Consider the following 24,747-nt stretch of genomic DNA (forward strand, 5'->3'; position numbering starts at 1 on the left):
ACGACGCTTCTTGTGATTACCATATTTTCCGGCGTTAAGTCACAGTTTTTGCATAGATTTGTCTCCTGTGACTTAAATACGTTTCCCCCCATATTCATAACACAATTTTTGATTAATGCTTTAAATTTCAAAGAACCACAACACCGAGTCCTCCCGTGTGCGCTCGCTTCACTCAGCTGGTGCAGGCGGAGGAAATGCTGGAGAGCTAGTGGCTCCGGCCGCGATGCATGGATGGATGGATGGCACCGCCCAGGAGAAATTAAGCTGTTTTGACCATTAAATAAACGGGACGGGTCAGTGGTGACGCATAATAAATGCGACTTATACGCCAAAGTGACTTGTATACGTTTTTTTCCTCTTGCTTTTTTTTGACTGATGCGACTTATACTCCGGAAAATACGGTATTTGAGTTTTGTCAAACCCAACAGGTGAGTTCAGGATGCTTCTGCAGCTCAAACTGTTCCACTGTAGCTGTAGGTCTAAGCTTTGTGCTCTGCGGGGTACACGATGAGTAAGAAGCTGTTGGTGGACGTGGACTGCGGGGTGGACGATGCTCAGGCCATCATGTTGGCTCTGGCCGCCCCCGACGTGAAGCTTCTGGGCGTCACCTGCGTGCACGGAAACACTGCAGTGGAGAACGTGTGCAAGAATGTTCTGCGAGTTCTGCAAGCCTGCAACAAACTTGAGGTGGGTTCATGTGCAGCATCTTGATGTAAAACACACCTGTCAGTAAGGTGACACTGAGACACGTTAAATGTTGCTTTATGTTTACAGACAATAATTTACTCTAAAAATATCCCAAAGATCAATCAAGACTGTCTTTTTCATGTTTGCATTTCATTTACCCTCTCCAACTAGATTCCAGTGTTTAAAGGCGCTGATAAGCCCATCCTTGGTAACACCATCAGCGCAGGACTCTTCCACGGGCAGGACGGACTGGGAGACGCTCCGGACCCCCACGCTCCTGGTCTGGACCTGCTTCAGAAGGAGAACGCTGTGTCTGCTATCATCAGGATTATTAACGAGAACCCAGGAGAAGTGAGATGTTCAGAAACAGCTGTGTATAATCCAGGCTATAGTTTACCATCAGTGAGATTTTGATACTTCCAGGAAGGATGTATTAGTGATGCTTTAGAAGGCTAGTACTCCAAAGTAAACCAGTGACCATTTGTGAATTGCATAAAAGTAAATTTGCCCAATAGTAAGACAAAATTCATAATTTGGACTAAATATTAAATATACTAAAGAGAAAAAAAATGCATCTGTGACATCAAAAGTGCTGACTGGCTCAGGGATCAGTGCATCACTAATCAGAGTTTTTGATTAGGAGGCTAATTCTCTAAATAATGAACAGAAAACCTCCAGTCAAACATCCACATTTGTGTACTGGGAAACAACAAAAATGTTCCAGATGTTTGAAGCCAGATTGTTTAGTCAGATGACTCCCAGGAAAGGACAAGCACATGATCTGCATTTGTCAGACGTGATGGAGGTAGTATAATGGTAAGCGTATGGCTGTCAATAGAGTTGGTCCACCATCGCTATTGATAAAATAGAAAATATAAGAACTTCTTACAAATGTAACAGTATTCTTAACTATATAAAGATGTAAATCCTGCTCATATTCAGTGCAGTGACGTGCAGTGAGCTTTGTGGCGGGTGATTCACTGACTTGTCTGGAATCGGATGCTCACATATATGAACCCAAAATAGAAGCTTATTTCAATTTAGCCTTTTTTTTTGTCTAAAAAGACATCTAATTATGCTTTAATCAACTCCATACTCCTCTTTTTAAATACAAACCGGATTCCAAAAAAGTTGGGACACTAAACAAATTGTGAATAAAAACTGAATGCAATGATGTGGTGGTGCCAACATCTAATATTTTATTCAGAATAGAACACAAATCACAGATCAAAAGTTTAAACTGAGAGAATGTATCATTTTTATGGGAAAAATCTGTTGTTTCCAAATTTCACGGCGTCAACAAATCCCAAAAAAGTTGGGACAAGTCCATTTTTACCACTGTGTGGCATCCCCCCTTCTTCTTACAACACTCAGCAGACGTCTGGGGACAGAGGAGACCAGTTTCTCAAGTTTAGAAATAGGAATGCTCTCCCATTCATGTCTAATACAGGCCTCTAACTGTTCAATCGTCTTGGGCCTTCTTTGTCACACCTTCCTCTTTATGATGCGCCAAATGTTCTCTATAGGTGAAAGATCTGGACTGCAGGCTGGCCATTTCAGTACCTGGATCCTTCTCCTACGTAGCCATGATGTTGTGATTGCTGCAGAATGTGGTCTGGCATTATTGTGTTGAAAAATGCAGGGTCTTCCCTGAAAGAGATGACGTCTAGATGGGAGCATATGTTGTTCTAGAACCTGAACATAGTTCTCTGCATTAATGGTGCCTTTCCAGACATGCAAGCTGCCCATGCCACAAGCGCTCATGCAACCCCATACCATCAGTGATGCAGGCTTCTGAACGGAGCGTTGATAACAACTTGGGCTATCCTTGTCCTCTCTGGTCCGGATGACATGGCGTCCCAGTGTTCCATAAAGAACTTCAAATCGTGACTCATCTGACCACAGAACAGTCTTCCATTTTGCCACACTCCATTTTAAATGACCCCTGGCCCAGTGCACACGTCTGAGCTTGTGGAGCTTGCTTAGAAATGGCTTCCTCTTTGCACTGTAGAGTTTCAGCTGGCAACGGCGGATGGCACGGTGGATTGTGTTCACTGACAATGCTTTCTGGAAGTATTCCTGAGCCCATTCTGTTATTTCCTTGACAGTGGCATTTCTGTTTGAGGTGCAGTGACATTTAAGGGCCCGGAGATCACGAGCATCCAGTAGAGTTTTACGACCTTGACCCTTACGCACAGCGATTGTTCCAGATTCTCTGAATCTTTTGATGATGTTATGCACAGTTGATGATGATAACTTAAAAGTCTTTGCTATTTAGGGGGCCGAGATGGTGTAGAGGCAGGGCAGCTGGCTTGGGACCCGAAAGTCCCAGGCTCGATCCCCAGTCACTGCACATCACGTGGCGTCTCTGGGCAGCACGCCTCACCCCCAAAATGCCCCCCGGGCGCCCTCAATAGCTGCCCACTGCACCACCTGGTGGTGGATGGGTTAAATGCAGAGACTAATTTCACCATTGTATGGAAACATACAGTGCTGACATTGTGATGACATTATTATTATTATTATTTTACGCTGGGTAACACCATTCTGGTATTGCTGCACTATATTTCTGTGCAACAATGGTGGAATTGGTGATCCTCTTACCATCTTGGCTTCTGAGAGACACTGACACTCTGAGAAGCTCTTTTTATACCCAATCATGTTGTCAATTGACCTAATTAGTGTTAAGTGGTCTTCCAGCTGTTCGTTATATGCTCAATTTCCTTTTTCCAGCCACTTATTGCTACTTGTCCCAACTTTTTTGGGATTTGTTGACACTGTGAAATTTTGAATCAACATATTTTTTCTTTAAAATGTTACATTTACTCAGATTAAACTTTTGATCTGTCATCTATGTTATATTACGAATAAAATATTGACATTTGCCATCTCCACATCATTGCATTCAGTTTTTATTCACAATTTGTTTAGTGCCCCAACTTTTTTGGAATCCGGTTTGTAAAAAAAACGTATTATCTTTATTTTTAGACGAAGAAGTTTGGAAAAATACTTTAGTTTTGAGTAGGGCTGGACGATACGGCCAAAACTTTTATCACAATATATTTTTTAATTTCGGTCGATAACGATATAATTCCGATATCGATATAAACAATATAAAAGCCTCAGACAAACTGTACAAATACATTTATGTTCATCATAAATGACATCAAAGAAATTTGAAATCACCATTAAAGACAAAACTCAACTTTGTCAGTATTAATAGTTTTAACTTTAAACATCAAAACCTATCGCAGACGTTTGCTGCATGTGTTTCTCTTTTGATACAGCTGGGTGTTTGTTTCAGGGACACGTCAGCTCAAACTTTTATTCTGCTTCATCTTCTGACTCTCAGCAGATTCTTTCGAGTGGAACAAGTTAGATGTTCCCACCGCTAGATGGAACACATTTTGCAGCACACAGAAACCTGCAGTTCATCGGATCTTAGAAAGCCGAACTACTTCCACACAGATAGTCCCTTATCAATTATGTCATCTGCTTTCTCTTCGCTTGTGAAAGCTTGTTCAGTCACATTCTGACCGTCATGGGCACTCATGTTGAAGAGAAAACTTAATGCGCGTTGAAGCTTAGCTTAGCCTGCTACCACTGACTCCTTCGAGCTGTGGTGTACGTCACCACGCACTTACGTATTTGTTTCGTGGCTTTTTCTGTTTGGTTTGAAACTGTAGCGGCCGTTTCAACCCAAACAGAAAAAGCAATGCATCAGTGAAACGCTGTAATCATATTGAAATATGAAAAATGTGCTTAAAACTCATATCACCGTTAGTGAATAAATTATATTGTGATGTATATCGATATCGAATTATTGTCCAGCCCTAGTTTTGATATGATCTTCCACTGCATAACACTACTTCCACTACTCTGGGTAAGAACACACAGCGACGTTTCATTGTCTCTATGGGGCAGCACTGCCCCCTATCGGTGCAGCGTGGTACTTTCTGTCTCACCCTGTGTATTTTCAGCGTGCATTTATGAACAAATAGAAAGAATAAATATGTCTCACACATTCATTCAATATATTAGACTGTAGAACATCAGCATGTGCAGTGCATGTGTAATCAAACATTATATTGGAGATATAAAGAGAGACAGCAATGGGCATGCTCCAACCCCCTACTTCATATATTGTATATGACACAGCGCCCCCAGAGGTGAACCAGAGCACTACACTGCCTCACCTGCATGGTTTGAACAGGCAATGCATACATTCTGAGATTTTGACCATAGAAGTGTTGAAATAATTCAGAATGTCACCATGTCACCGATTCAGTGGTGTTAATGCTTGGACATGATTTTCCAGTGCAGATGGATGAGGATGTTTTAGTTGCTTAAACTCAGCCCAACAGCACAATTAATTAACTGAAGTGAAGGCTTAGAAACTCTAAGAATAAACTCAAGACTGATCTTAAACCTTTTATTAAGACTGGTTACAGCTTGAACTTGTTATTTTAAATCCATGCATCCTTCCCAGGTATCTCTGGTGGCCACAGCCCCCCTCACCAACCTGGCCCTGGCCGTGAGGATGGATCCATCTCTGCCGAGCAAACTCAGAGGGCTGTACATCATGGGGGGCAACACTGAGTGTGAGTGAAGCGTCGACAGCTTCTAGGACTATATTTCTTTTGTTTTCAAAGGAGGCGTCGAGTAGAAAACACTGGGTTTTATTTAGCTGCAGAAACAGAAGACAGAAAAACACTAAACCTTCCTGAATCTAGAACTGGAACCTGCACAGAAACTCACAAACGTACCTGTCATTTTACAAACAGACTTCATGATGCAGGGTAAGGCTGTGAAGTTTAGAAGACTTGCAAATAAGAACACCTTGTACATGTCCATCCATCCATCCATTATCTTTACCCGCTTATTCCATTTTGTGTCACGGGGGTCGCTGGTGCCCATGTCCAGCAATCACTGTGCGAGGGGCGGGGTACACCCTGGACGGGTCGCAAGTCCATCACAGGGCCACATAGAGACAAACGAGACAAACAACCATTCACTCTCTCACTCACACCTAGGGACAATTTAGAGTTACCAATCAGTCTAACATGCATGTTTTTGGTTTGTGGGAGGAAACCGGAGTACCCGGAGAAAACCCACGCATGCACGGAGAGAACTTGCAAACTCCACCCAGAAAGGCCCCTGGACCGGGGTTTGAACCAGGGACCTGCTCGCTGAGAGGCAGCAGCTCTACCAGTTGCGCCACCGTGCTGCCCCTCCTTGTATATGTTTTTGTGTTTATTTTATTTATCGTCTAATGCTTTCAGGTTTGCCTTTACTAGACATTTTACATGAATTTACTGAATTCATGTGAACTTCATGCTAAGCGGTTGCTGTCGGGCAAAACCCTCCTTTTTTCATCATTTTCATGTTTTTACACATCTGTTTGTGGCTAACCAATGAAAATGTCAAAAAGCTTGTAAACTAATGTTTATTGAATTGAAACGATTTAGTTTTCTTGAAAAGTTGAGTTTTTGAAGAAAGAAGGTTAAATATGTAAAATACATTTTCCTTACAGTTCAGTATAATTTTACTTTTTTTTAAATCTTCTCTTAAAGTGTAATTTCCTTGTTTCTTCAAACCATATTTATTAGTGTGTGTTTAAGTTCATTATAGTGTAGTTCAGGGTTATTGTGAAACCTCACGACAAGTGAGTGGTGAAAAGGAATACAAGGTTACAGGCCTAGCATTCCTTGGAGGAATGCATATCGCCCACTACTTTTCATGCTGCAGTTTTAGACTAAATCTATTTTGTTGAAAAATGACATCTTGAGTCATGCTGACTCCAGATGTGCCTCAAACGATTACATTCTGATGGTCTTATTAAACATCAGTCCAGGTTTTTGATGCACTTTTCATTTTACTGTATGTGGAAACTTTCAGAGAAAGTCGTTTGCTTCCTGCACATGGAATTTTTTTTTCTCAGCAAGTTTCTATTAAAATAATAATTAGTTGGCATTGCTAGCTTAATAGCAAATACTTTGAAAGGAGGTTATTGCTCATCATTTTCTGATTGACCAGTTGTTTTGCTTTGATAACTGTGAAGCCTTTAGAGAATGCAAATCAAGTGTACAACATGGAGATTGTCACATTTCTCCCTGGGTCAGGGCGAGTGAGTTATGTTGGATAGAAAAATTGAAATGTCAGTAAATTAGTTAAGTGTTGGTTTCTTGTCGTTCTCTGTCATGCAGCTCGAGGAAACACCACAGTGTGTGGGGAGTTTAATTTCACTGCTGATCCAGAAGCTGCGTACATAGTCCTCAATGATTACCAGTGTCCCACCTACTTGGCCTGCTGGGAGTTCACCTGCTACAACAAGCTGCCCTGGGTAATACTCATTTTAAACAAATACTCCTTCCTTTATAGTCAATCAGCACTTGTGTTTTCATCCCTCCAGGAGTTCTGCGACGCCTGGTTGGTGCAGGACAGCCACAAAGCTCGCTTCATGCAGCAGATCTTCCACCACAGCATCGAGGCGTCCAAATCTGAACGCTTCGAGAAGGAGTTCTTGGCTGGCAGCGGTCTTATTTCCTGTGACTCGTACGCCATGGCGGCTGCTGTGGACGACTCGTTCATCTTAGAAAGTGATCATTACCCGGTTAGTGTAGAGCTGACGGGAAATCACACCAGAGGAATGATGATAGTGGACACTGTGGGGTTTCTGAAGAAGACCCGCAAGGTTTTTATCATGAAGAAGGTGGATATGGAGAGGTTTAAGCAGATGATGATGGCTGCTTTAAAATAACTGACCAGGTGTAAAGTGGTCTCAGTTGGTCATTTATCTGAGCCATGAGTATTTTAGCACTAAACATATGTAGCACACAGCTATACAGCTAGAAAAACTCCTTATTGCACACATTTACCTCAAATTTGTCATGACTCCATCATGCACAATATATTAATATACAATATATATTCATCATCACACTGTTGATCTTCAAACAGAGGTGAAAAGTGTGTTAGAATTTTTTTTTTGTCTCCAAACCCTATGTGTCATTTTCACCACTTTTATTGTCTGTCCAAACAGGTCTCACTTGTAAATGAGTCTTCCAGGCTCAATGTGACTTATCTGTTTAAATAAAGGTTGAATGAATGGAAATAAAAATGTAGACATTTTTATTTGTTTCATCAGATACCACACATTCATTTATCTGGAATAACTAATAATATGTTCCAACCAATGAGCAATCTGTTCTGCATTTGTCCTGATGCGTCTGTGAATTTTTTTTTTTACATGTTTTGGTTTTTCACTGCCAGTTTCTTGGTGTCCTTCAGATCTATAGTGCTGAAAGATGTCCTGTGACATGAACAGCTGTCTTTAAATCCTCTCTGGTATTTCCAGCTGGAAATCTGGTTTCCATTAAACTACAGAGATGCAGCAGCTGGCTCCTCAGTATCCTTTTCTCCCTCTGAACCTTGACCTCATGTCCATCTGGAAACAAAAGACACTAATCAGCGTTTTGCACCACAGATCAAAGTTCAAGTCAGCCTGGAAAGAAAATTGTAGATATGCACAAGTAGATAAAAATGGGCATTTGTTTGTACCTGCTTTGAAAGACAATGACCTAAAGTAATCTATATTACAATCTGCTTGTCTAGCTAAAATTTAAAGTTAGGACTATGATTACTGAGCATGGAGATAGATAGATATACAAAAGTACATAGATAAAATTGTTAAAACCTGGGTATGAGAGGTACAAAATGACCAGTACGACCTGATCCACAGCTGATTTTACAACAGTTTGATCATCAGTGGTAAAACCATTATTACAGACTTACCATTGACCTCTTGCATTCAAAGAACACCGTCTGAAGGGATTTGCAGTGGCCTTCCTTCAGACACTCACTGGGCTTCTTTCCCTCCTGATAGATCAAGACATTGTTTTGAATACATTAGGCCCTTGCTTGTAAAAGTACACAACTTACAGTTTTAAAATCAACCAAGAAACCAATAAATACTACAAAATGGCTTGATTTTTTGTGTGTGCATTTCATAACAGCAACAATTACATAAAAGGTTTGAAAATATATTAAAGGTTTAACTAAATCATGCTCAAACAGCAAAACAAAACCTTGTAACATATTGTTCAATGTACAGGTCCTTCTCAAAAAATTAGCATATTGTGATAAAGGTCATTATTTTCCATAATGTAATGATAAAAATGAAACTTTCATATATTTCAGATTCATTGCACACCAACTGAAATATTTCAGGTCTTTAATTGTTTTAATACTGATGATTATGGCATACAGCTCATGAAAACCCAAAATGCCTGTCCCAAAAAATTAGCATATCATGAAAAGGTTCTCTAAACAAGCTATTAACCTAACCATCTGAATCAACGATGTAACTCTAAACACCTGCAAAAGATTCCTGAGGCTTTTAAAAACTCCCAGCCTTGTTCATTACTCAAAACCGCAATCATGGGTAAGACTGCCGACCTGACTGCTGTCCAGAAGGCCATCATTGACACCCTCAAGCAAGAGGGTAAGACACAGAAAGAAATTGCTGAACAAATAGGCTGTTCCCAGAGTGCTGTATCAAGGCACCTCAGTGGGAAGTCTGTGGGAAGGGAAAAGTGTGGCAGAAAACGCTGCACAACGAGAAGAGGTGACCGGACCCTGAGGAGGATTGTGGAGAAGGGCCGATTCCAGACCTTGGGGGACCTGCGGAAGCAGTGGACTGAGTCTGGAGTAGAAACATCCAGAGCCACCGTGCACAGGCGTGTGCAGGAAATGGGCTACAGGTGCCGCATTCCCCAGGTCAAGCCACTTTTGAACAAGAGACTGCGTCAGAAGCATCTCGCCTGGGACTGCTGCTGAGTGGTCCAAAGTTATGTTCTCTGATTACAGTAAATTTTGCATTTCCTTTGGAAATCAAGGTCCCAGAGTCTGGAGGAAGAGAGGAGACACAGAATTCACATTGCTTGAGGTCCAGTGTCAAGTTTCCACAGTCACAGGGGTGCCATGTCAGCTGCTGGTGTTGGTCCACTGTGTTTTATCAAGCGCAGGGTCAATGCAGCTAGCTATCAAGAGATTTTGGAGCACTTCATGCTTCCATCTGCTGAAAAGCTTTATGGAGATGAAGATTTCATTTTTCAGCATGACCTGGCACCTGCTCACAGTGCCAAAACCACTGGTAAATGGTTTACTGACCATGGTATTACTGTGCTCAATTGGCCTGCCAACTCTCCTGACCTGAACCCCATAGAGAACCTGTGGGATATTGTGAAGAGAAAGTTGAGAGACACAAGACCCAACACTCTGGATGAGCTTAAGGCCGCTATCGAAGCATCCTGGGCCTCCATAACACCTCAGCAGTGCCACAGGCTGATTGCCTCCATGCCACGCCGCATTGAAGCAGTCATTCATGCAAAAGGATTCCCGACCAAGTATTGAGTGCATAACTGAACATGATTATTTGAAGGTTGGTGTTTTTTGTATTAAAAACACTTGTCTTTCATTGGTGGGATGAAATATGCTAATTTTTTGGGACAGGCATTTTGGGTTTTCATGAGCTGTATGCCATAATCATCAGTATTAAAACAATTAAAGACCTGAAATATTTCAGTTGGTGTGCAATGAATCTGAAATATATGAAAGTTTCATTTTTATCATTACATTATGGAAAATGATGACCTTTATCACAATATGCTAATTTTTTGAGAAGGACCTGTATAATGTCCCCCAACACTGAAAGCCAATTTTGTGAGATACAACGATGCAGTCAGTTCAGAACCTAAATGCTACAAATTGTAAAAGAAAGCCTCCAACATATATACTTACTTTCAGTAGATTTGCGAACACTAACACAAAAACATGCTATAATGTACAGCCTTTTGAGCAGAGGTGAACTAGAAAACCAGCCTCGTGTGAGCAGCACGGTAAAATACGTCAATTTAATTGACACCGAACTAAACATTGTGGCCAACTGGGTCAAAAGATATTTCAAATTCTCAAAATAATCTCACCAAAACGACAGTGTGTGAAATTCACCATTTTTTGAATGAGGTCTGGCGTGGCTTACCGTGACCTCAGTGCTGGTGTTTAAAATGAAGTTTCACCATAAAACGTTTCCTTGAACTAAACTCTTGTTTCACGAGTATTTTCCCAGCGATTAGAAAAAGACTAGACCACAGCTATTAAATCTTTTATTTATTTAATCAAGTAGTAAAGGTCCTCACAGACGTCCTGGCTTACCTTTAGCACGCAGTCATGTTGAAGGAGACACGCCTTAAAGTCCTCTCTGACGCCTGCGCATGCTCTGATATCCTCCTCTTTGTCTTCGTAATATTTCGGCATCGTTCAGAATTCACCTCAACACCAAATTATCTTGGAAGGTTATCTCAAACTTGCTAGAATCGGTTGGTAAACAGCGCTGGTGTTATGGAAAGCCATCAGCCATGATTATGAAATGGCATGATGGGAAACCGGAAGTATACGTGCATGCTGGGAGCGTTTGTAGTTTCCTCCTAGAAAAAATGTAGGCGAGTTTTCTGGTGATATATGAATATTTTCGGGATGTCAAATCAAAACTAAATTGGAATAAAACCTTAAAATGTATGAGATGCAAGTAAAATAAAATCACAACACAAAATGAGTGTAAATTCCACCATTTTTTCAAATTTATTTTAAATCCGATCATGAAAAATGATCGCCGGTTCACGCCCCGGCCCCGACAACATCAAAATTGTGGGTGGGGTAGGTGAAACACCCACACTTGCCCCCACCCTCATTCGCCCCACTCTGGGCCCATGAGCAAGGCCCTTAACCCCCACCATGTGCTCCCTAAACAGGTCTCTCTTGAAAATGAGTTCTCGTGGCTCAATGAGACTAACCTGGATAAATAAAGGCTAAATGAAAAAAAAAAAAAAAAAAAAATGATGCAAAAATCCATCAGAATCAGGCAAACGCATGAACACGATGAAGGCACATGAACTGATGGGGAATGGGAACTAATGAGTAAATGTATTTGTTATGCTGTTGTTAATAACCCGTTTGAATCACATGCATTCTTGTCCTTAAAAACATTCATTTTCCATTTTTATCTGGATGCAGGAAAAGGGGGTTGTCTTTTTAGTAGTAGTCAAAATAACAGCTTATATGATTTGCTCCTTTCTTCTCCAACATAAAAAAATGAAGAACCGGAGACTACAATGAGTACAGCTCAGACTGTAAAAAATACAGTCTCTTCTACAGTCTATAGTACAGCTTTAGAGCAGATTGATCAGCAATGAAGGAAAATATTTTGCCCAAACAACAACAACAACAAAGTGTTCAATAAATTACACAGAATAATTAAGCATGCTAAAAAAGCATGATAAGCAGGAATTGAGCAATTTTAGACCAATTCTACCAAAAGGCACTTCACTAACCCCTTCAAAACGCATGAAAACAGTTACTGTAAGCTTCACTGACAGTCTTCACTCAGATTATTGGCCACATACAACTAAATGCAAGTGGGAAAATAAGTGATTAAAAATAAGATAACGCTTCTTGTAGCATAAACATATCGTGTATATATATATGAACATTCAGTGGTGAACTGTAAAGATCAGTAGTCATAATGTTCTATACATTTAAAGAAACCAAAATGGACAAATGGCTGCAGAGGGTTCAAATGATTTTTTTCTGCTTGAAGATGGAAAGTGAGGTACCAAAGATGGCTGATGTGCTCTAAAAGTAAAAATGCAGTGCAAACATCGCCGTGTTAGATGAACTGTAAAACCAACTACTTTCAGTTAACATTACAAATTTTACTTGGCATCCAATATGTGAGCAGTTTCTCAAATATTAGTATATCCAGCAACATGTGGGCAAAAATCGAGTTGGAACAAATTTAAATTATATTTTGGGGCGGCTCTCAAGAGAATTGGATATAAGGCACTTTTTTTTTTTTTTCCCATTTCGACTCACATCCACAATGACTTTGACAACAGAACCTGTTAAAAACGTTTCTCTAGTTTAGTTTTTGTGCAGCAAAAATTATGTTTAAGTGAAAACCTTCCAAGTAGCTGTTAGCATGAACATAACTTTTACATAAGTATTAATTAAAACGTTTAAAAAGTACATAAAAACACAAAATGAACTACCATAAACATCTCTTAGAATAAAAATATATTTTACCTCTTGTACAAATTAAAGATTTATTTCAAATAAATTAAGTCATCCTTCATGGATCGTCAGTCATTGTTGTAATAATATATCCTTTTAACAATATATTTCTTCAAGAAAACGTTGCCAAGGCGATCTCTGATTGATTGACTATAAATAGACTCTGAGGCCCGTCTGACAAGAGGAAACAGCTCTGATGTCACGATACAAATTTTCTAGGTTGTAGTTACGACTCAACTGTTTTCAGGTCACATGTCGGGATGAATTTTTGTTTCAGGACCAGTAGAGTACTTGACTGAAAGTGAGGAAAACATATATTTGCTCGGGTCGTTGTTGATCTACAAAAACATGTTTGGATCTCCACCATTTCTGCTGAGAACAGACAACAACTGGCCATTAGTGACGACAACATTTTCGATCATCTCCGGGTTTGCTGAGGCGCCAGGGACAGTGCAATGCCCCAGCTTACCCGAGCGTGGCAGCATTGAGTCAAAGGAGAGGGATTTGGCAGCAACTACATCATCAGCCAGGTGGCTGGTTCTCTCCAGCCTCTTCCTCCAGGAATCTTCTGATAGTTTTCTAAGCTGCTGAACAGCACAGAGCTTTGAACAGTTGTCCTCACATCCTCAACTGTTAGCACAGTTCTAATAACATTCTCACAAACAGAAGAAATGCATAACGAGAAGGAAGTGATGGGAAAAGAAAGAGAAACTAAATAATGACAAGATAAAGAACATCAGGAAAAAAAGTGGACAGAGAGGGACAAGCTAGGACGAGCAACTCTCAGCTCTAATAGCTTCACCGCTGGTTGCCAGGTTCCAGAGACCCTGCTTAAGCAGTCACAGATTGTGGCCCCCCAGGGGCCCCGATTCATGGGTCTCCTCCAGAGAAGTCAGCCAGATATTCTCTTTATATGTATCTGCAAGGAGAGAAAAGAGCACAAGATGTCTCATTAGACAGAAACGAGGAGGAAGGAGGCATTTACAGCTAATTATATTTGTCACTCACTTCACTGAGGATGGCCCATACAGCAGAGTTTTTGAGCACTGAAAGACGAAGCGCCAAGACGGGGTTGAAGGACGGATCGACAGCTCCTTCTGCCACACCTTTTTCAAAATGACCTGAGTGTTTAAACAGGCACACAAACAAAAAATAAATATTTAAAAGGTGCACAGATTTATTTATTTTTACATAAACTATTGAACAAAAATCTGAAAAGACACCACAGTGTGTGTTATATGATGACGTCACATAAAGTCATGTAGCACCAGATTACTATCAGAAACACGTACCAATCCTGTAAAAGCGATCTTCGGTTCGCTTGTAGCCGTCTTTGTTCTGCAGTCCTTTTTCCTGATGTTCAAAGACAGAAAACATTGACATCAGAACAAAGTGTGAGGCACACTCTCACATTTGGATGATTTCTTTTGAACTAAACACCCAAACAGGTGCGAACAACAGTTTTTACACTGAAAGAGTGGACTGCAGTGTCAGAACAGATCAGTGCTGGCAGAGCCAGTGATTCTGTCATGATCCTGACAAAAATCAATACACTACGTCCAAAATGAAGCCACTCAGTGTAATCCAATACGAGCTTTTTGCACACCTCACCAGAGAAGGGTGACAGACCGTGTGTGTGTGTGTGCACATGTTTCAGGATGGAAGGAGGTTTCCTACCGAGACGGGCAGTATTTCCACTGTGGTGTTCTCGATCCTGTCTCCTGGGTGCTCCTGGTTACCGCTGCGGAACAAGAACCTGCCAAAACGAAGCATTAGTTTTAATACTTTCATCTGCGGATGAGCATTCTTGCACTTTTCCCAAATAGCTTCAATACTGTGACACACAGCCTACAGCCACAGATGTGTACATCCGTACACACTAGGTTTGACCATGCTCAGCTGATGAACCCGAATCTGGGAATGTAAAAACAAGTTTAAAAGCCAGTTGGATAAATTTGATTAAAGTTAAAAGCTTGGGTGTTGTTGATCTCAAGTCAAAGCTACAGTTTCACCAGTTACATAAATTCTGACGTTCCTGCTTTTTCATTCATCAAACACTCAAAACTCCCTGCAGTTCTCTAAGAAACCAAAGGAAGGACTTGAATGCACAAATCACAGACAGTATGGCAGGTGGCATGAATTAAAAAAAGGCAATTTCACTTTTATGAATATGAATCAATTTCATTCGAGTTAAAAAAAATATATAGGAAAAAGTGACAGTGGCTTTGCTGTGCTGATCTCAAACTAGACCAGAAAATGTATATCAGTTAAAACGAAACATAATCATCGCATTCGTACTTTGCCACTTCCCATCTATACGTCACAACCAGCAGATACGATAACCCTATTTCACTTAGTCTAAATATGAACAGAGACTTGAGGTTTGCCCTGCTTTCAGTCAGGTTTAACTTATATGTTGCAGTTTTTGTTCCTCTCTACCCCACTACAGAAAAGGAGCCTGAAAACCCTGGATTTAGAGCACTCTCATTAACGCGCCATGATCCTCAGAGACATGCACATTCTCACCAACACTAGACCTCAATCAGTGAAGGACATGAAGTTAAAATAAGTGAAAAGATTTAGGTTCTTGTGGAAAAACACTGGGCAGTGAACTATTTCAGTGTAAAGACAACATGTAAACATTTTATATCTACCTGTCTATGCTCACAGGTCTGTCGAATTTAAAGAGGATGTAGTCTCCAGCAGTGGGTGTGATGGCCCAGAAGAAATCTTCACCGAGGTACGTCTTCTCCAGCGTGTGACCCTGATACACCTGCAGGACAGAAGGCACAGATTTACTCCCGTATTTGTCATAACTTTGAACATTTAATTTTATTTGTTACACTGGATAACAATAATATGGATCAGCGTTACCTTCATCGAAGTGGAGACCTCTGCTGGGGGGTTGACATGTATCTTATGTAGCAGCGGCTTCAGGAAGTCCTTGTCCTGCAGCAACACACAGAGGAAACAGTGGTTTCTATGCAGGAAAGAGACACAACTGATTTTGAACATAAACAACGGCCAAAGAGTGAGACTCACGGTGAGTTTCTGAATCTTTCCAGCAAGAGAAGAATGGAGTCCGACATGTTGAAACAGCGAGGGTCTGAACCGCACACGGAGGCTGGATTTCTGACGCTCGCAGTGTTTCTGGGGGCGGGGCGGGGGGGCGGGGGATAGCAGACAGAAAATAATAAGACTCATTCTGTTAACAATAAAAATATCTGTACAGTAATTCCCGTACATACCGCGTCTTTCTCAGGGTTGCAGACTTTGACCCACAGAATATGATCCAGCAGCCAGTCAATAGGCTTCTCTTTGTAGAACATGAAAATAAACTCAACAATGAGGTTTAGGTCGGGAGCCTGAAACATTTTTCCTGTAAGGGAAGAAAAATAATTTATAAATTAGGGATGCACGATATTGGATTTTTGGTCAATATCTGATATTATCCAATATGTTAAAATTTATTTGGCCGATAACCGATACCGATATTTTTCCCCTAGACTTACTTACAAAGACTACACAGCTTTCTCTGCTGTGGAATTAAAATACTACATTATTCTGCATGGTCTTTGTCAGTTTTGCTACCAAATGCAGATCAGAATCAAAAACTTTATTATCATCGTACCGAAATACAGTAAAATTATGTTCATACAGTCATCCAAAAGACAGACGGAGTGCATGTTGATGCTGCTACTGGAGCGCGGCCTCTTATTCTTTTTCAGAATACTTTTTAGATAGAAAAAGTGCCAAGATGCCAAAAAGGGGACTGAAAATGATGTAACACTTCAACTTGGATTATGTTTAATGTTAAATTTATTCATGACATTTACTCTCTCTAACACAACGACAACAATCGAACGGTGTAAATTTGTAAATTGTCACAAATCTAAACTCAATGGCACGCGTGATGTCATAACGATGTGCTGGTGCTGCAGGCATCCTTCTCACTGGGTTGTCATACAAAAACAGCACCTTTTATATTGGTGAGTTATTTTGATGGAATGGCCGATGTCCGATATTTAATCGCTAATATCGGACGATATTATTACAGCAACTCATTAAAAAGGACATTTTACAACCCAGGAAATAAAACAATAAATAATACAATTAATTCAAGCTATAAAGTTTTGTTTTGGGTAGAAGGAAGATCTGAGCGTTTACATTTCAAGATTTCTCCAGCTGAAATACTTGTTTTTAGTTGTGACAAAATCCTTTATAATGACATTTAGTAGCTTGCTACATTGTTAGAAATAACACAATGTCTATTTGTCAAATGCAGCCTGTGTAGTTGCACCGAGCAGGTATGTGCTTTAATATTGTGAAGACAAAGTAAATGATTTAGAATAGAAGCCAAAAATTTAAAAAGCGTAATTTTTAATTTTGCACCTAAAATTTCTTCACAAGTGACAAAAATATCAGTTTTAGTTGGCAGAGATTCGTGTACGCTGAATGAAGACCCTCTCTTCTGTCATTTCCATATTGTTCAATATAATTTACATTTTCCTCTACACTGACTGCTCTGCGTACATCAACAATCATGTGTTTTAGGTGCAACAAGTATTTAAGAACATGCAGAATAAAGCTGAATTTAACATTTACTTACAATTTTTCTGGTAGTGTTTGCGATCTGCTGACTGTTTAGTACGACGGAGCTTTAGGGCCACGCTAAGAATCTTTTTTTTATTAAAAGCCATAAAATTATGAGAATAAAGTTGAATAAAGTCTTAATATTATGAGAATAAAGTAGTACAAGCCTTTTTTTCCCCCTATTTATTTATTTTTTCCATGAGTCGGATCCATGTCCCGTCAGTCAATCCAGTAGACGTGTCAGCAAATGAGCAATCCAAAGCTAAATGAGTCATAATATTATCTGAACTCAAAACGATAAAGCAGGTTTACTGCATTTTAACAGTGGTAAAATGAAGAATGTTGAGCATCTTGTTAAGTTATCCTTTGGTGTTGGTTTTATAAATAAGGAGATAGTTAATCTGTCAGCACATCAGCATCAGATTATAATCAGCATCAGGATTTTGAACCTGCTTACAGTAAGGTGGTACGCTCTGATGGGCTGCAGCAGCTCTCTGCAGGTAAGGAGCATTTAGCTTCGGATTGGTCATTTGCTGACATGCCTACTGCATTGATTGACAGGTCACGTCGTGGATCAGACTCATGGAAAAATTAAATAAACAAGAGCTACAAAAAAAAAAAAAAGAAAAAGTTTCGTACGACTTTATTCTCGTAACTTTATGGCTTTTAATTTATTTATTTTTTAGCGTGGCCCTAAAGCTCTGTCGTAGTTTAGATCTTGCTTTTGTTTGGTAAATATTCAAGGTTTGTACCAATGAAGCCAAGCTGTGAAAACTCCAGGATCATCCAGTCTTCTGATGAGAGCTGCAGGGCAAAGTTCTTCATGGTGGCAAAGTAGTTGGGTTTGGCCACAATGTCATCCTCCAGCTACAGGAGAAGGAACAGATTAACCAAATTAGAAGGAAAAAAAACGTCATGTACTTGTAGTTCTTGTTGATGAAGGGGAACTGCAGGGATAAACTCCTCTACGATCACGCAGGACGTTCTCCGAGCTGACCTAATAAACACTAACCTAGAACAGCAGCTGACACTAAGCACTAAAACATTTTTGCTCATAACACACCTCTTCCCTCCTCATGAGAGCAGATAATAGAAATGACAAGTTCAATGAACAGTACATATAAAGGAATCATTAACACAGTAAACAGTAAAGTGTGAATAACTGTTAGCACTTTAGATTACAAGCTTTGGTTAATAAAAACAACAAAGGAGATGAAGAAGGATCACTAATAAAATAAACCGCTGCAGACTGCAAATGGAACAACTATTTTAACAAATAAGCACAGCAACAGTGTCGTGTACTTGCTATAAATGATGCAGCGAACTGAAATAACTTAAATAATGAAAGGATTTAAAGTCAACAACACCTAAGATCAAGTTATAATGGAAACTAGGTGTTTAACAACATGCTCATTTATTTTGTTCGGGACAAGACTTTAATGTAGCTGTCAGTACGGTGCACTCTCCGATTCATTTTAGCTATAGCAAGACTACAGCTAGCTTTTAAAACTGTGCAGAGACGGTCTAATTTTCTAAATTTCTTCCAGGTTACACATATTTGATCTGACTGTGGGTAAGGAAGTCCAGTAGCTCACAAAAATGACCTTCAGAAAAAAGTGTGTACAAGTTTTAGTAACGATCTAACAAGGTCAAGTCAGGTCATCTGGACAGAAGAAGAATCCGTCCAGATGACCTGACTTGACCTTAGATTTTTCTACCTGGATTATTGAGCATGCATCAGGACTTTTAGCAACAATGTTAATTATAAATAAGTCCATTTTAAAAGGTTTATTGCATCATTCTTAACTGGCAAAAACGAAAAATATTTAGCCATGAAGAATATTAGGAGTTAAAAGACATCTTTTACAGCACATAAGTGCCCTTTTGATTTTTTTATTCTAAATCTTGAATTATTAAATGATATAAAAATATATTTCAATTGTCTTCATAAACTTTTTTTTATTGGATACAGTTCAAAGGTTTGATTTTGTTTAAACTTTATTACTTGTTTGATTTAAGACTGTAAAGTGACAGTTGTAAAATTGGTCATTAAAAACGTTGAAATCTTTTTACAACTAAGGTTCATTTGTGAAATGTTTACAGTTTTAAAACTCTTACACTCTTAAAGGAGCATTAGTGTAGGGAAATAAAAATTAGGCTTTTAAGCTGAATGACATACCTGGACGTAATAAACCCCCTTGCTCACAGCGTACATCATGAGAAAGGAATAATCCAGATTCTGCTTCGTTCGCCATCTGAACAAAAAATGAATTCATGAACACAAAATTTACGCGCCTGAATCCTGAATCCATCTGGATGAAATATAAAGATATTACATCTGTGGAATACCCAACAGACAGACTGCTTTACATGCAAAAACAAAACTGGACCCACAGGTATGTACATGAAGCTGCACCGGCAGGTTTGGCCTGAATAATTTATAACCCACAGCTGTCACATTAATTGTTTGATCCAAATGATGTAGCAGTCTCACTGAAGGCTTGTTCACAGATGACTGCAGGTGCTGCTGTGTGGGAGCTGGCACAGAGGTATTTCTGACTACACGTGCTTCGTCACGTACGCAAACGCACATACTTCTAACACACCGTTAAAGGCGCAGTAATTAAACGGACGTTTGAATCCTACTTTACTGAGACACAGCCGGGTGATTAGCAAAAATCCTCACAAGTCTTTTTGTTCCGTTTCATTTGATGTGAACACATTTGTATATGACAGCCATGTTGAACGAGACACCAAATGGTCAGGTTTGTGTTAGAAACATATAAGCTCCCAAACACCCACAACTAAACAGAGCAGCCCTCCTGAAGGCTATTATCTGAGCACGCACTGTAAAAGCCTCCACCGTGCCATAAATAGATTTCTAATGAACTATAAAGAGAAGATAAGCTGAGAGGATCAGATGAGCATAAAATCGGCAATGGAGAGTGCTGCTGCTGATGACCTTGATCTGACTTTGACAAATGCCTGTGGAATACTAAATGCCCAGTCAACCCACCTAAAAGCTCTTGCATGCTTCTCTGTCCTTGCTTCCTTACATTCCCCTGTCCCACTGACTCATCCTTCTAGTTTTTTCTGCAGTGCTCATTGCATCTCTAGAACATCATGCCGCCACAGTTTAATCAAACTATTTTGTTTTTTTACCTGACTCTTTCTTTGGAGTCTCCAAAAGTCTCTTTGAGGTTGGTTAGATCAGGGTAAAAAGCAGCAGGTGGAGAGATTACCTCCAACAATCCGGAGTTCAACTCAGTGGAAAACCTAAGAAGTTAAACAAAAATGAGACATGGGTTCAAATGACAAGTTTGCTGAGCTTTAATGTGTCTTTTGAGAAGTAAAGAGTAAACCTACCCTTTCTCCAGGTCCGCAACCACACTGTGAACATAGTCCAGGTCAGTCTGCAGAGGTTGTGCCAGAGGAGATTTTAGGCCCGTGCAACACGTTTTTATTTCTGTATGCATGTATTTATTCTAAAGAACAAGCACCATGCTACAACTTGTATTTAAAGTCTCACCTCCCCAACAAACACAATGATGACACAGTCAAGTTTTTCCTCTGGTGAGAGCTTGTCTATTAGCGAACGCAGCGTCTCTGACAGATAGGACTTCACCTTCCGCTTCACTGTGGGGATCCCCATCACCATGGTAACTGAGGACGAGACACAGCCAATGTGTGGTGAGAAACGGGAAGGGTACAAAGGGATGGCAGTTTAATTATAAAAAGATGGGCCCAAAAATAAATAATCTTGCTGCGAGTCAACAAAAGATTATGTTGGCGAAAATCCGCAAGAACAGAAATTTGTGTACCGACAGATGGCAGTGGGCAGGATGAGTTTGTTATGTATCTGCACAACCACAATTTGTGTTGATTTAAAAAAGCTTCTCTTTTTACAATAATTACATCATTATTACATAACTTAAGTCAAAATGTACACTGCCTAATTTAACTTAAAGGAATCACAAGACTAAAGTAAAAAAAAAAGTCATATAAAATTTAAAAAAAACAGCACGTCACCAAATGAATTGGATAAATTTGAGAAATCCTATTTTATTAATATTGTAGGAAATTCAGTGGTTTCCAGCTGATAGCATTTACACAAAGACAGATAAAAACAAACATCAATGGGACACTATAAAATATATAAAGGAGGTGCAAAACACCTTAAAATATCAATAACAATTCTAAAAACCTCAAAGCCCATTAATTATTGTACACAAAAGATTTAAAATTCAATAAATAAACAGACAATTTAACACCTCCAGCACAATATTGCTGGACACCAGAGACCCCTGCGACCCAAAAAAGAAAGAAGCAGTTAAAAATTAATGGATGGATGAAATTTAAAAAAAAAAAGTAAAGTGCATTTGTAAATCACACTCTTAGTATTATGAAGATATTTCTATAAAAAGTATATCTGTTCCTGTGGCTCAATGGTTAGAGCAGTTGCTCATCGTCAAGAGTTGGCAATATGTAGTCACATGGTGGAGTGTCTCTGGACAAGACCCTAAACTGAATCAAACCCCTTTGGTGTAACGTGATCTAAAGCACTGATAGACTAATAATTATCTGATAATTTATTTAGATTAGCTTTGAAGAGATGTGACATATGAATGTGTGTGAATGGGTAAATAAGGGCACTGATTGGGTTGTAAAGTGCTTTGAGTTGCCTTGTTGGCTAAAAAGACATTATATACGGTAAGTACGGTACATTTATCAGTATGCAAAATGTATCCGAGTCGCTTCAACGCCCTGAGCCTAATATTAAGCTAGTCAAAGTCCACCTCTGCCAAATAGAGTCTCTGGTCAATTGTGACAAGTGAGGGAGGTGGGATGGGTAAACCTGCACCTGTAACCAGTTAGCTGAATGATCCATCCATTTCACCTGTGCTCAAGGTTGTACAACAGAAAACAGCAGCAGTCACATAAGCTAGGCTCACTACAAGATTCAAGAGATCTCTTTTGAAGACAAAAAACAAAACGTAAAAAAAAAGTTTACTGGGCAACAAAAACAATGCTGTAACTGCATAATGAAATGTGAAAGGGCACCTTAAGGCCAAATGATGCCTCTTTTTCTGCATATTTTCTAGAAGAATAAAAAACTGGAAAGGTAAAAAAATACAGGTGCTGCACCAGAGTCAAGTGACCATCAACCACCTTTACACCAAACAACACTCTCTTTATATCCCTCTGAGAAGCTTGGAAATTAACCAAACAAAAGCAACTTATTTGCTGAGGCTAAAATGATAAGACTGCATGAAGTTGTGGTTGACAAAAACGCTTCACAAATTATTGCATGTGATCTCAAAGTATTTCTTTATGTGGCCATTTACAATTGAAGCTCTGGTTTACAAACTCACATTACAGCTCACCTTAGTCTTAGTAAGCTGAAAAGTTAGCTGATACTGCATCTATTTTTCTGGTGTTCTTAGAAAAGGAAATTTGGTAAACAACAGCATGCAAATGGCAAACAGTTTTTGTTTTCCATTTTAAAGATAATCTCTTCATTGTCTTCATAACTACCTTTCAGTTCCTGGAATCAAGTCTTGTAGGACAGTTTGCATGGGTTTTGCATAAACAAGCCTATGCATTTTTTTTGTGAAAAGGTAAATGAGGTAAAGTGCTGTTAGGCATTTTAAGAAACTTGCAATGACTGTACATGTTACACAAACAGTACTGTGCAAAAGCTTGTACAACACATATTCATATATTGTAAAAATATTTGGTGTGTGCACACTTTGCATTCAAAACAGCAACAGTTCTTATAGAAGGACTTGCACAAAGTTAAGGATTTTGTAGGATTATAGTCAGGGGTATGATTCACTAGTTTTACCCAACAGGTGCTAATGATCAGTCCATGTGCAGGTTGAAACATAACTAATAACAGGAACATTAATAACTGTGTATATATAAGGCTTTAAACTGGGCAAGAAATGGCAAAACTCTGCTACTAAGGGGTGGTTGTAAACTTTGTTATTACTGGAATTTTTATGTAATTAAATAAATTAGAATAAACTGTGTCTTTGTGACAAACTGCTCATAATTGTGTCTAGTGAACCAATTGAAAATTACACACACATACACATTACATATATATAAATAAACACACACAGTACAGGCGCTGTACAGGTCTGTTGTGGTGAAAAGAGAGCTGAGTCAAAAGGCGAAGCTCTCAATTTACCAATCGATCTACGTTCCCACCTTCATCTATGGTCATGAGCTTTGGGTTGTGACCGAAAGAATGAGATCTCGGATACAAGCGGCCGAAATGAGTTTTCTCCGCAGGGTGTCTGGGCTCTCCCTTAGAGATAGGGTGAGAAGCTCGATCATCTGGGAGGGACTCAGTGTAGAGCCGCTGCTTCTCCACGTTGAGAGGAGCCAGTTGAGGTGGCTCGGGCATCTGTTTAGGATGCCTCCTGGACACCTCCCTGGTGAGGTGTTCCGGACATGTCCCACCGGAAGGAGGCCCAGAGGAAGACCCAGGACACGCTGGAGGGACTATGTTTCTCGGTTAGCCTGGGAACGCCTCGGGATTCCTCCGGAAGAGCTGGCCCAAGTGGCTGGGGAGAGGGAAGTCTGGGCCTCCCTACTTAGGCTGCTACCCCCGCGACCCGACCCCAGATAAGTGGAAGAAAATGGATGGATGGATGGACACACATACAGTAGTCCCTCGCTACTTTGCAGTTCAACTTTTGCGGACTCTCTCTTTTGTGTTTTTTCAAAGATTATTAACTTTAATATTCCTCACATGATTGGGATGGTACAAGATAAAAGTTAACAAAAAAAAAACTTTGGACAGGCGCTGCCTTTTGTAGTTTTCTTTCATTAAGCCTATACTGTGAGGCAAGTCAAAAAAACTACACTACCCAGTGCTTCTGGCTGCTGATTTCTGCCGAAATGGAGGGAAAAGTTTTGCAACACAAAATCAAAAATAACAATCACAGAAGCTCACAGAACTGGCAGGAAAGTCACAAATAATCCTGAATCTTCCTGAAACACAATTATCCATGCACATCTCAACCTGGACGGGGCGGTGGGCTTCGTCACTGCAAGGTAGGTCTGCTGAACCAGAACTGAGCTGCTGTTCTGCAGAGCTGGTGAGTAAAATTTTGCAGTACTGGACAGTACATATATGTATGTTGTTAAAATTACATAGCTTTAAGAGTTTAGAACATTGCAAGAGTGTGGGAAGGGTTTATAAAGCCTTAATATATAAATACTAAAATAAATATAACACTCCTACTTCACAGTTTTTCACCTATTGTGGTGGTGTGTGGAACGTAACCCCCGCGATAATTGAAGGACTATTGGGGTGTGTGTATATAT

The 24,747-nt window shown here is 39.8% G+C and overlaps 3 protein-coding genes across 3 annotated transcripts in view; 1 reads left to right on the forward strand and 2 right to left on the reverse strand.

The window, feature by feature from the left end:
* The first annotated feature begins 492 nt into the window (after nt 1-492).
* Nucleotides 493-7,447, forward strand: LOC119419238 (inosine-uridine preferring nucleoside hydrolase-like). Its single transcript, XM_037686547.1, has 5 exons — nt 493-687; nt 859-1,038; nt 5,177-5,288; nt 6,894-7,030; nt 7,100-7,447. Exons 1-5 carry the CDS (start codon nt 508-510, stop codon nt 7,445-7,447), a joined length of 957 nt encoding a protein of 318 aa, XP_037542475.1. The 5' UTR covers nt 493-507.
* A 324-nt stretch (nt 7,448-7,771) lies between these two features.
* Nucleotides 7,772-11,111, reverse strand: LOC119419239 (cytochrome c oxidase assembly factor 5). Its single transcript, XM_037686548.1, has 3 exons — nt 10,903-11,111; nt 8,482-8,565; nt 7,772-8,134 (listed from the first exon to the last, which is right to left on the reverse strand). Exons 1-3 carry the CDS (start codon nt 11,002-11,004, stop codon nt 8,093-8,095), a joined length of 228 nt encoding a protein of 75 aa, XP_037542476.1. The 5' UTR covers nt 11,005-11,111; the 3' UTR covers nt 7,772-8,092.
* A 1,834-nt stretch (nt 11,112-12,945) lies between these two features.
* The window catches only part of mgat4a (alpha-1,3-mannosyl-glycoprotein 4-beta-N-acetylglucosaminyltransferase A), a 40,229-nt gene continuing 28,427 nt past the window's right edge, over nt 12,946-24,747 (reverse strand). The window contains exons 4-16 of the mRNA XM_037686549.1: nt 20,939-21,072; nt 20,776-20,822; nt 20,572-20,685; nt 19,589-19,664; nt 18,162-18,276; nt 16,065-16,195; nt 15,859-15,966; nt 15,691-15,765; nt 15,471-15,589; nt 14,494-14,572; nt 14,109-14,169; nt 13,825-13,937; nt 12,946-13,735 (exon numbers count right to left, since the gene is read on the reverse strand). Coding sequence (XP_037542477.1) covers nt 13,709-13,735; nt 13,825-13,937; nt 14,109-14,169; nt 14,494-14,572; nt 15,471-15,589; nt 15,691-15,765; nt 15,859-15,966; nt 16,065-16,195; nt 18,162-18,276; nt 19,589-19,664; nt 20,572-20,685; nt 20,776-20,822; nt 20,939-21,072 — 1,199 coding nt within the window. The 3' untranslated portion in view covers nt 12,946-13,708. The remainder of the gene's footprint in view (nt 13,736-13,824; nt 13,938-14,108; nt 14,170-14,493; nt 14,573-15,470; nt 15,590-15,690; nt 15,766-15,858; nt 15,967-16,064; nt 16,196-18,161; nt 18,277-19,588; nt 19,665-20,571; nt 20,686-20,775; nt 20,823-20,938; nt 21,073-24,747) is intronic.

The sequence above is a fragment of the Nematolebias whitei genome, chromosome 13 (genome assembly GCF_014905685.2).
Source record: "Nematolebias whitei isolate Nwh7 chromosome 13, NemWhi1, whole genome shotgun sequence".
Taxonomy (NCBI): domain Eukaryota; kingdom Metazoa; phylum Chordata; class Actinopteri; order Cyprinodontiformes; family Rivulidae; genus Nematolebias; species Nematolebias whitei.

Bases quoted from the DNA above. Each gene is read 5' to 3' on its own strand.
- LOC119419238 (XM_037686547.1), top strand. From the start codon at position 508: ATGAGTAAGAAGCTGTTGGTGGACGTGGACTGCGGGGTGGACGATGCT. The intron at 1,039-5,176 runs GTGAGATGTTCA...CATCCTTCCCAG, and splicing joins TTAACGAGAACCCAGGAGAA to GTATCTCTGGTGGCCACAGC. The intron at 7,031-7,099 runs GTAATACTCATT...TCATCCCTCCAG, and splicing joins GCTACAACAAGCTGCCCTGG to GAGTTCTGCGACGCCTGGTT.
- LOC119419239 (XM_037686548.1), bottom strand. From the start codon at position 11,004: ATGCCGAAATATTACGAAGACAAAGAGGAGGATATCAGAGCATGCGCA. The intron at 8,566-10,902 runs GTAAGCCAGGAC...TTGATCTATCAG, and splicing joins AACATGACTGCGTGCTAAAG to GAGGGAAAGAAGCCCAGTGA. The intron at 8,135-8,481 runs GTAAGTCTGTAA...TTTTGTTTCCAG, and splicing joins TTGAATGCAAGAGGTCAATG to ATGGACATGAGGTCAAGGTT.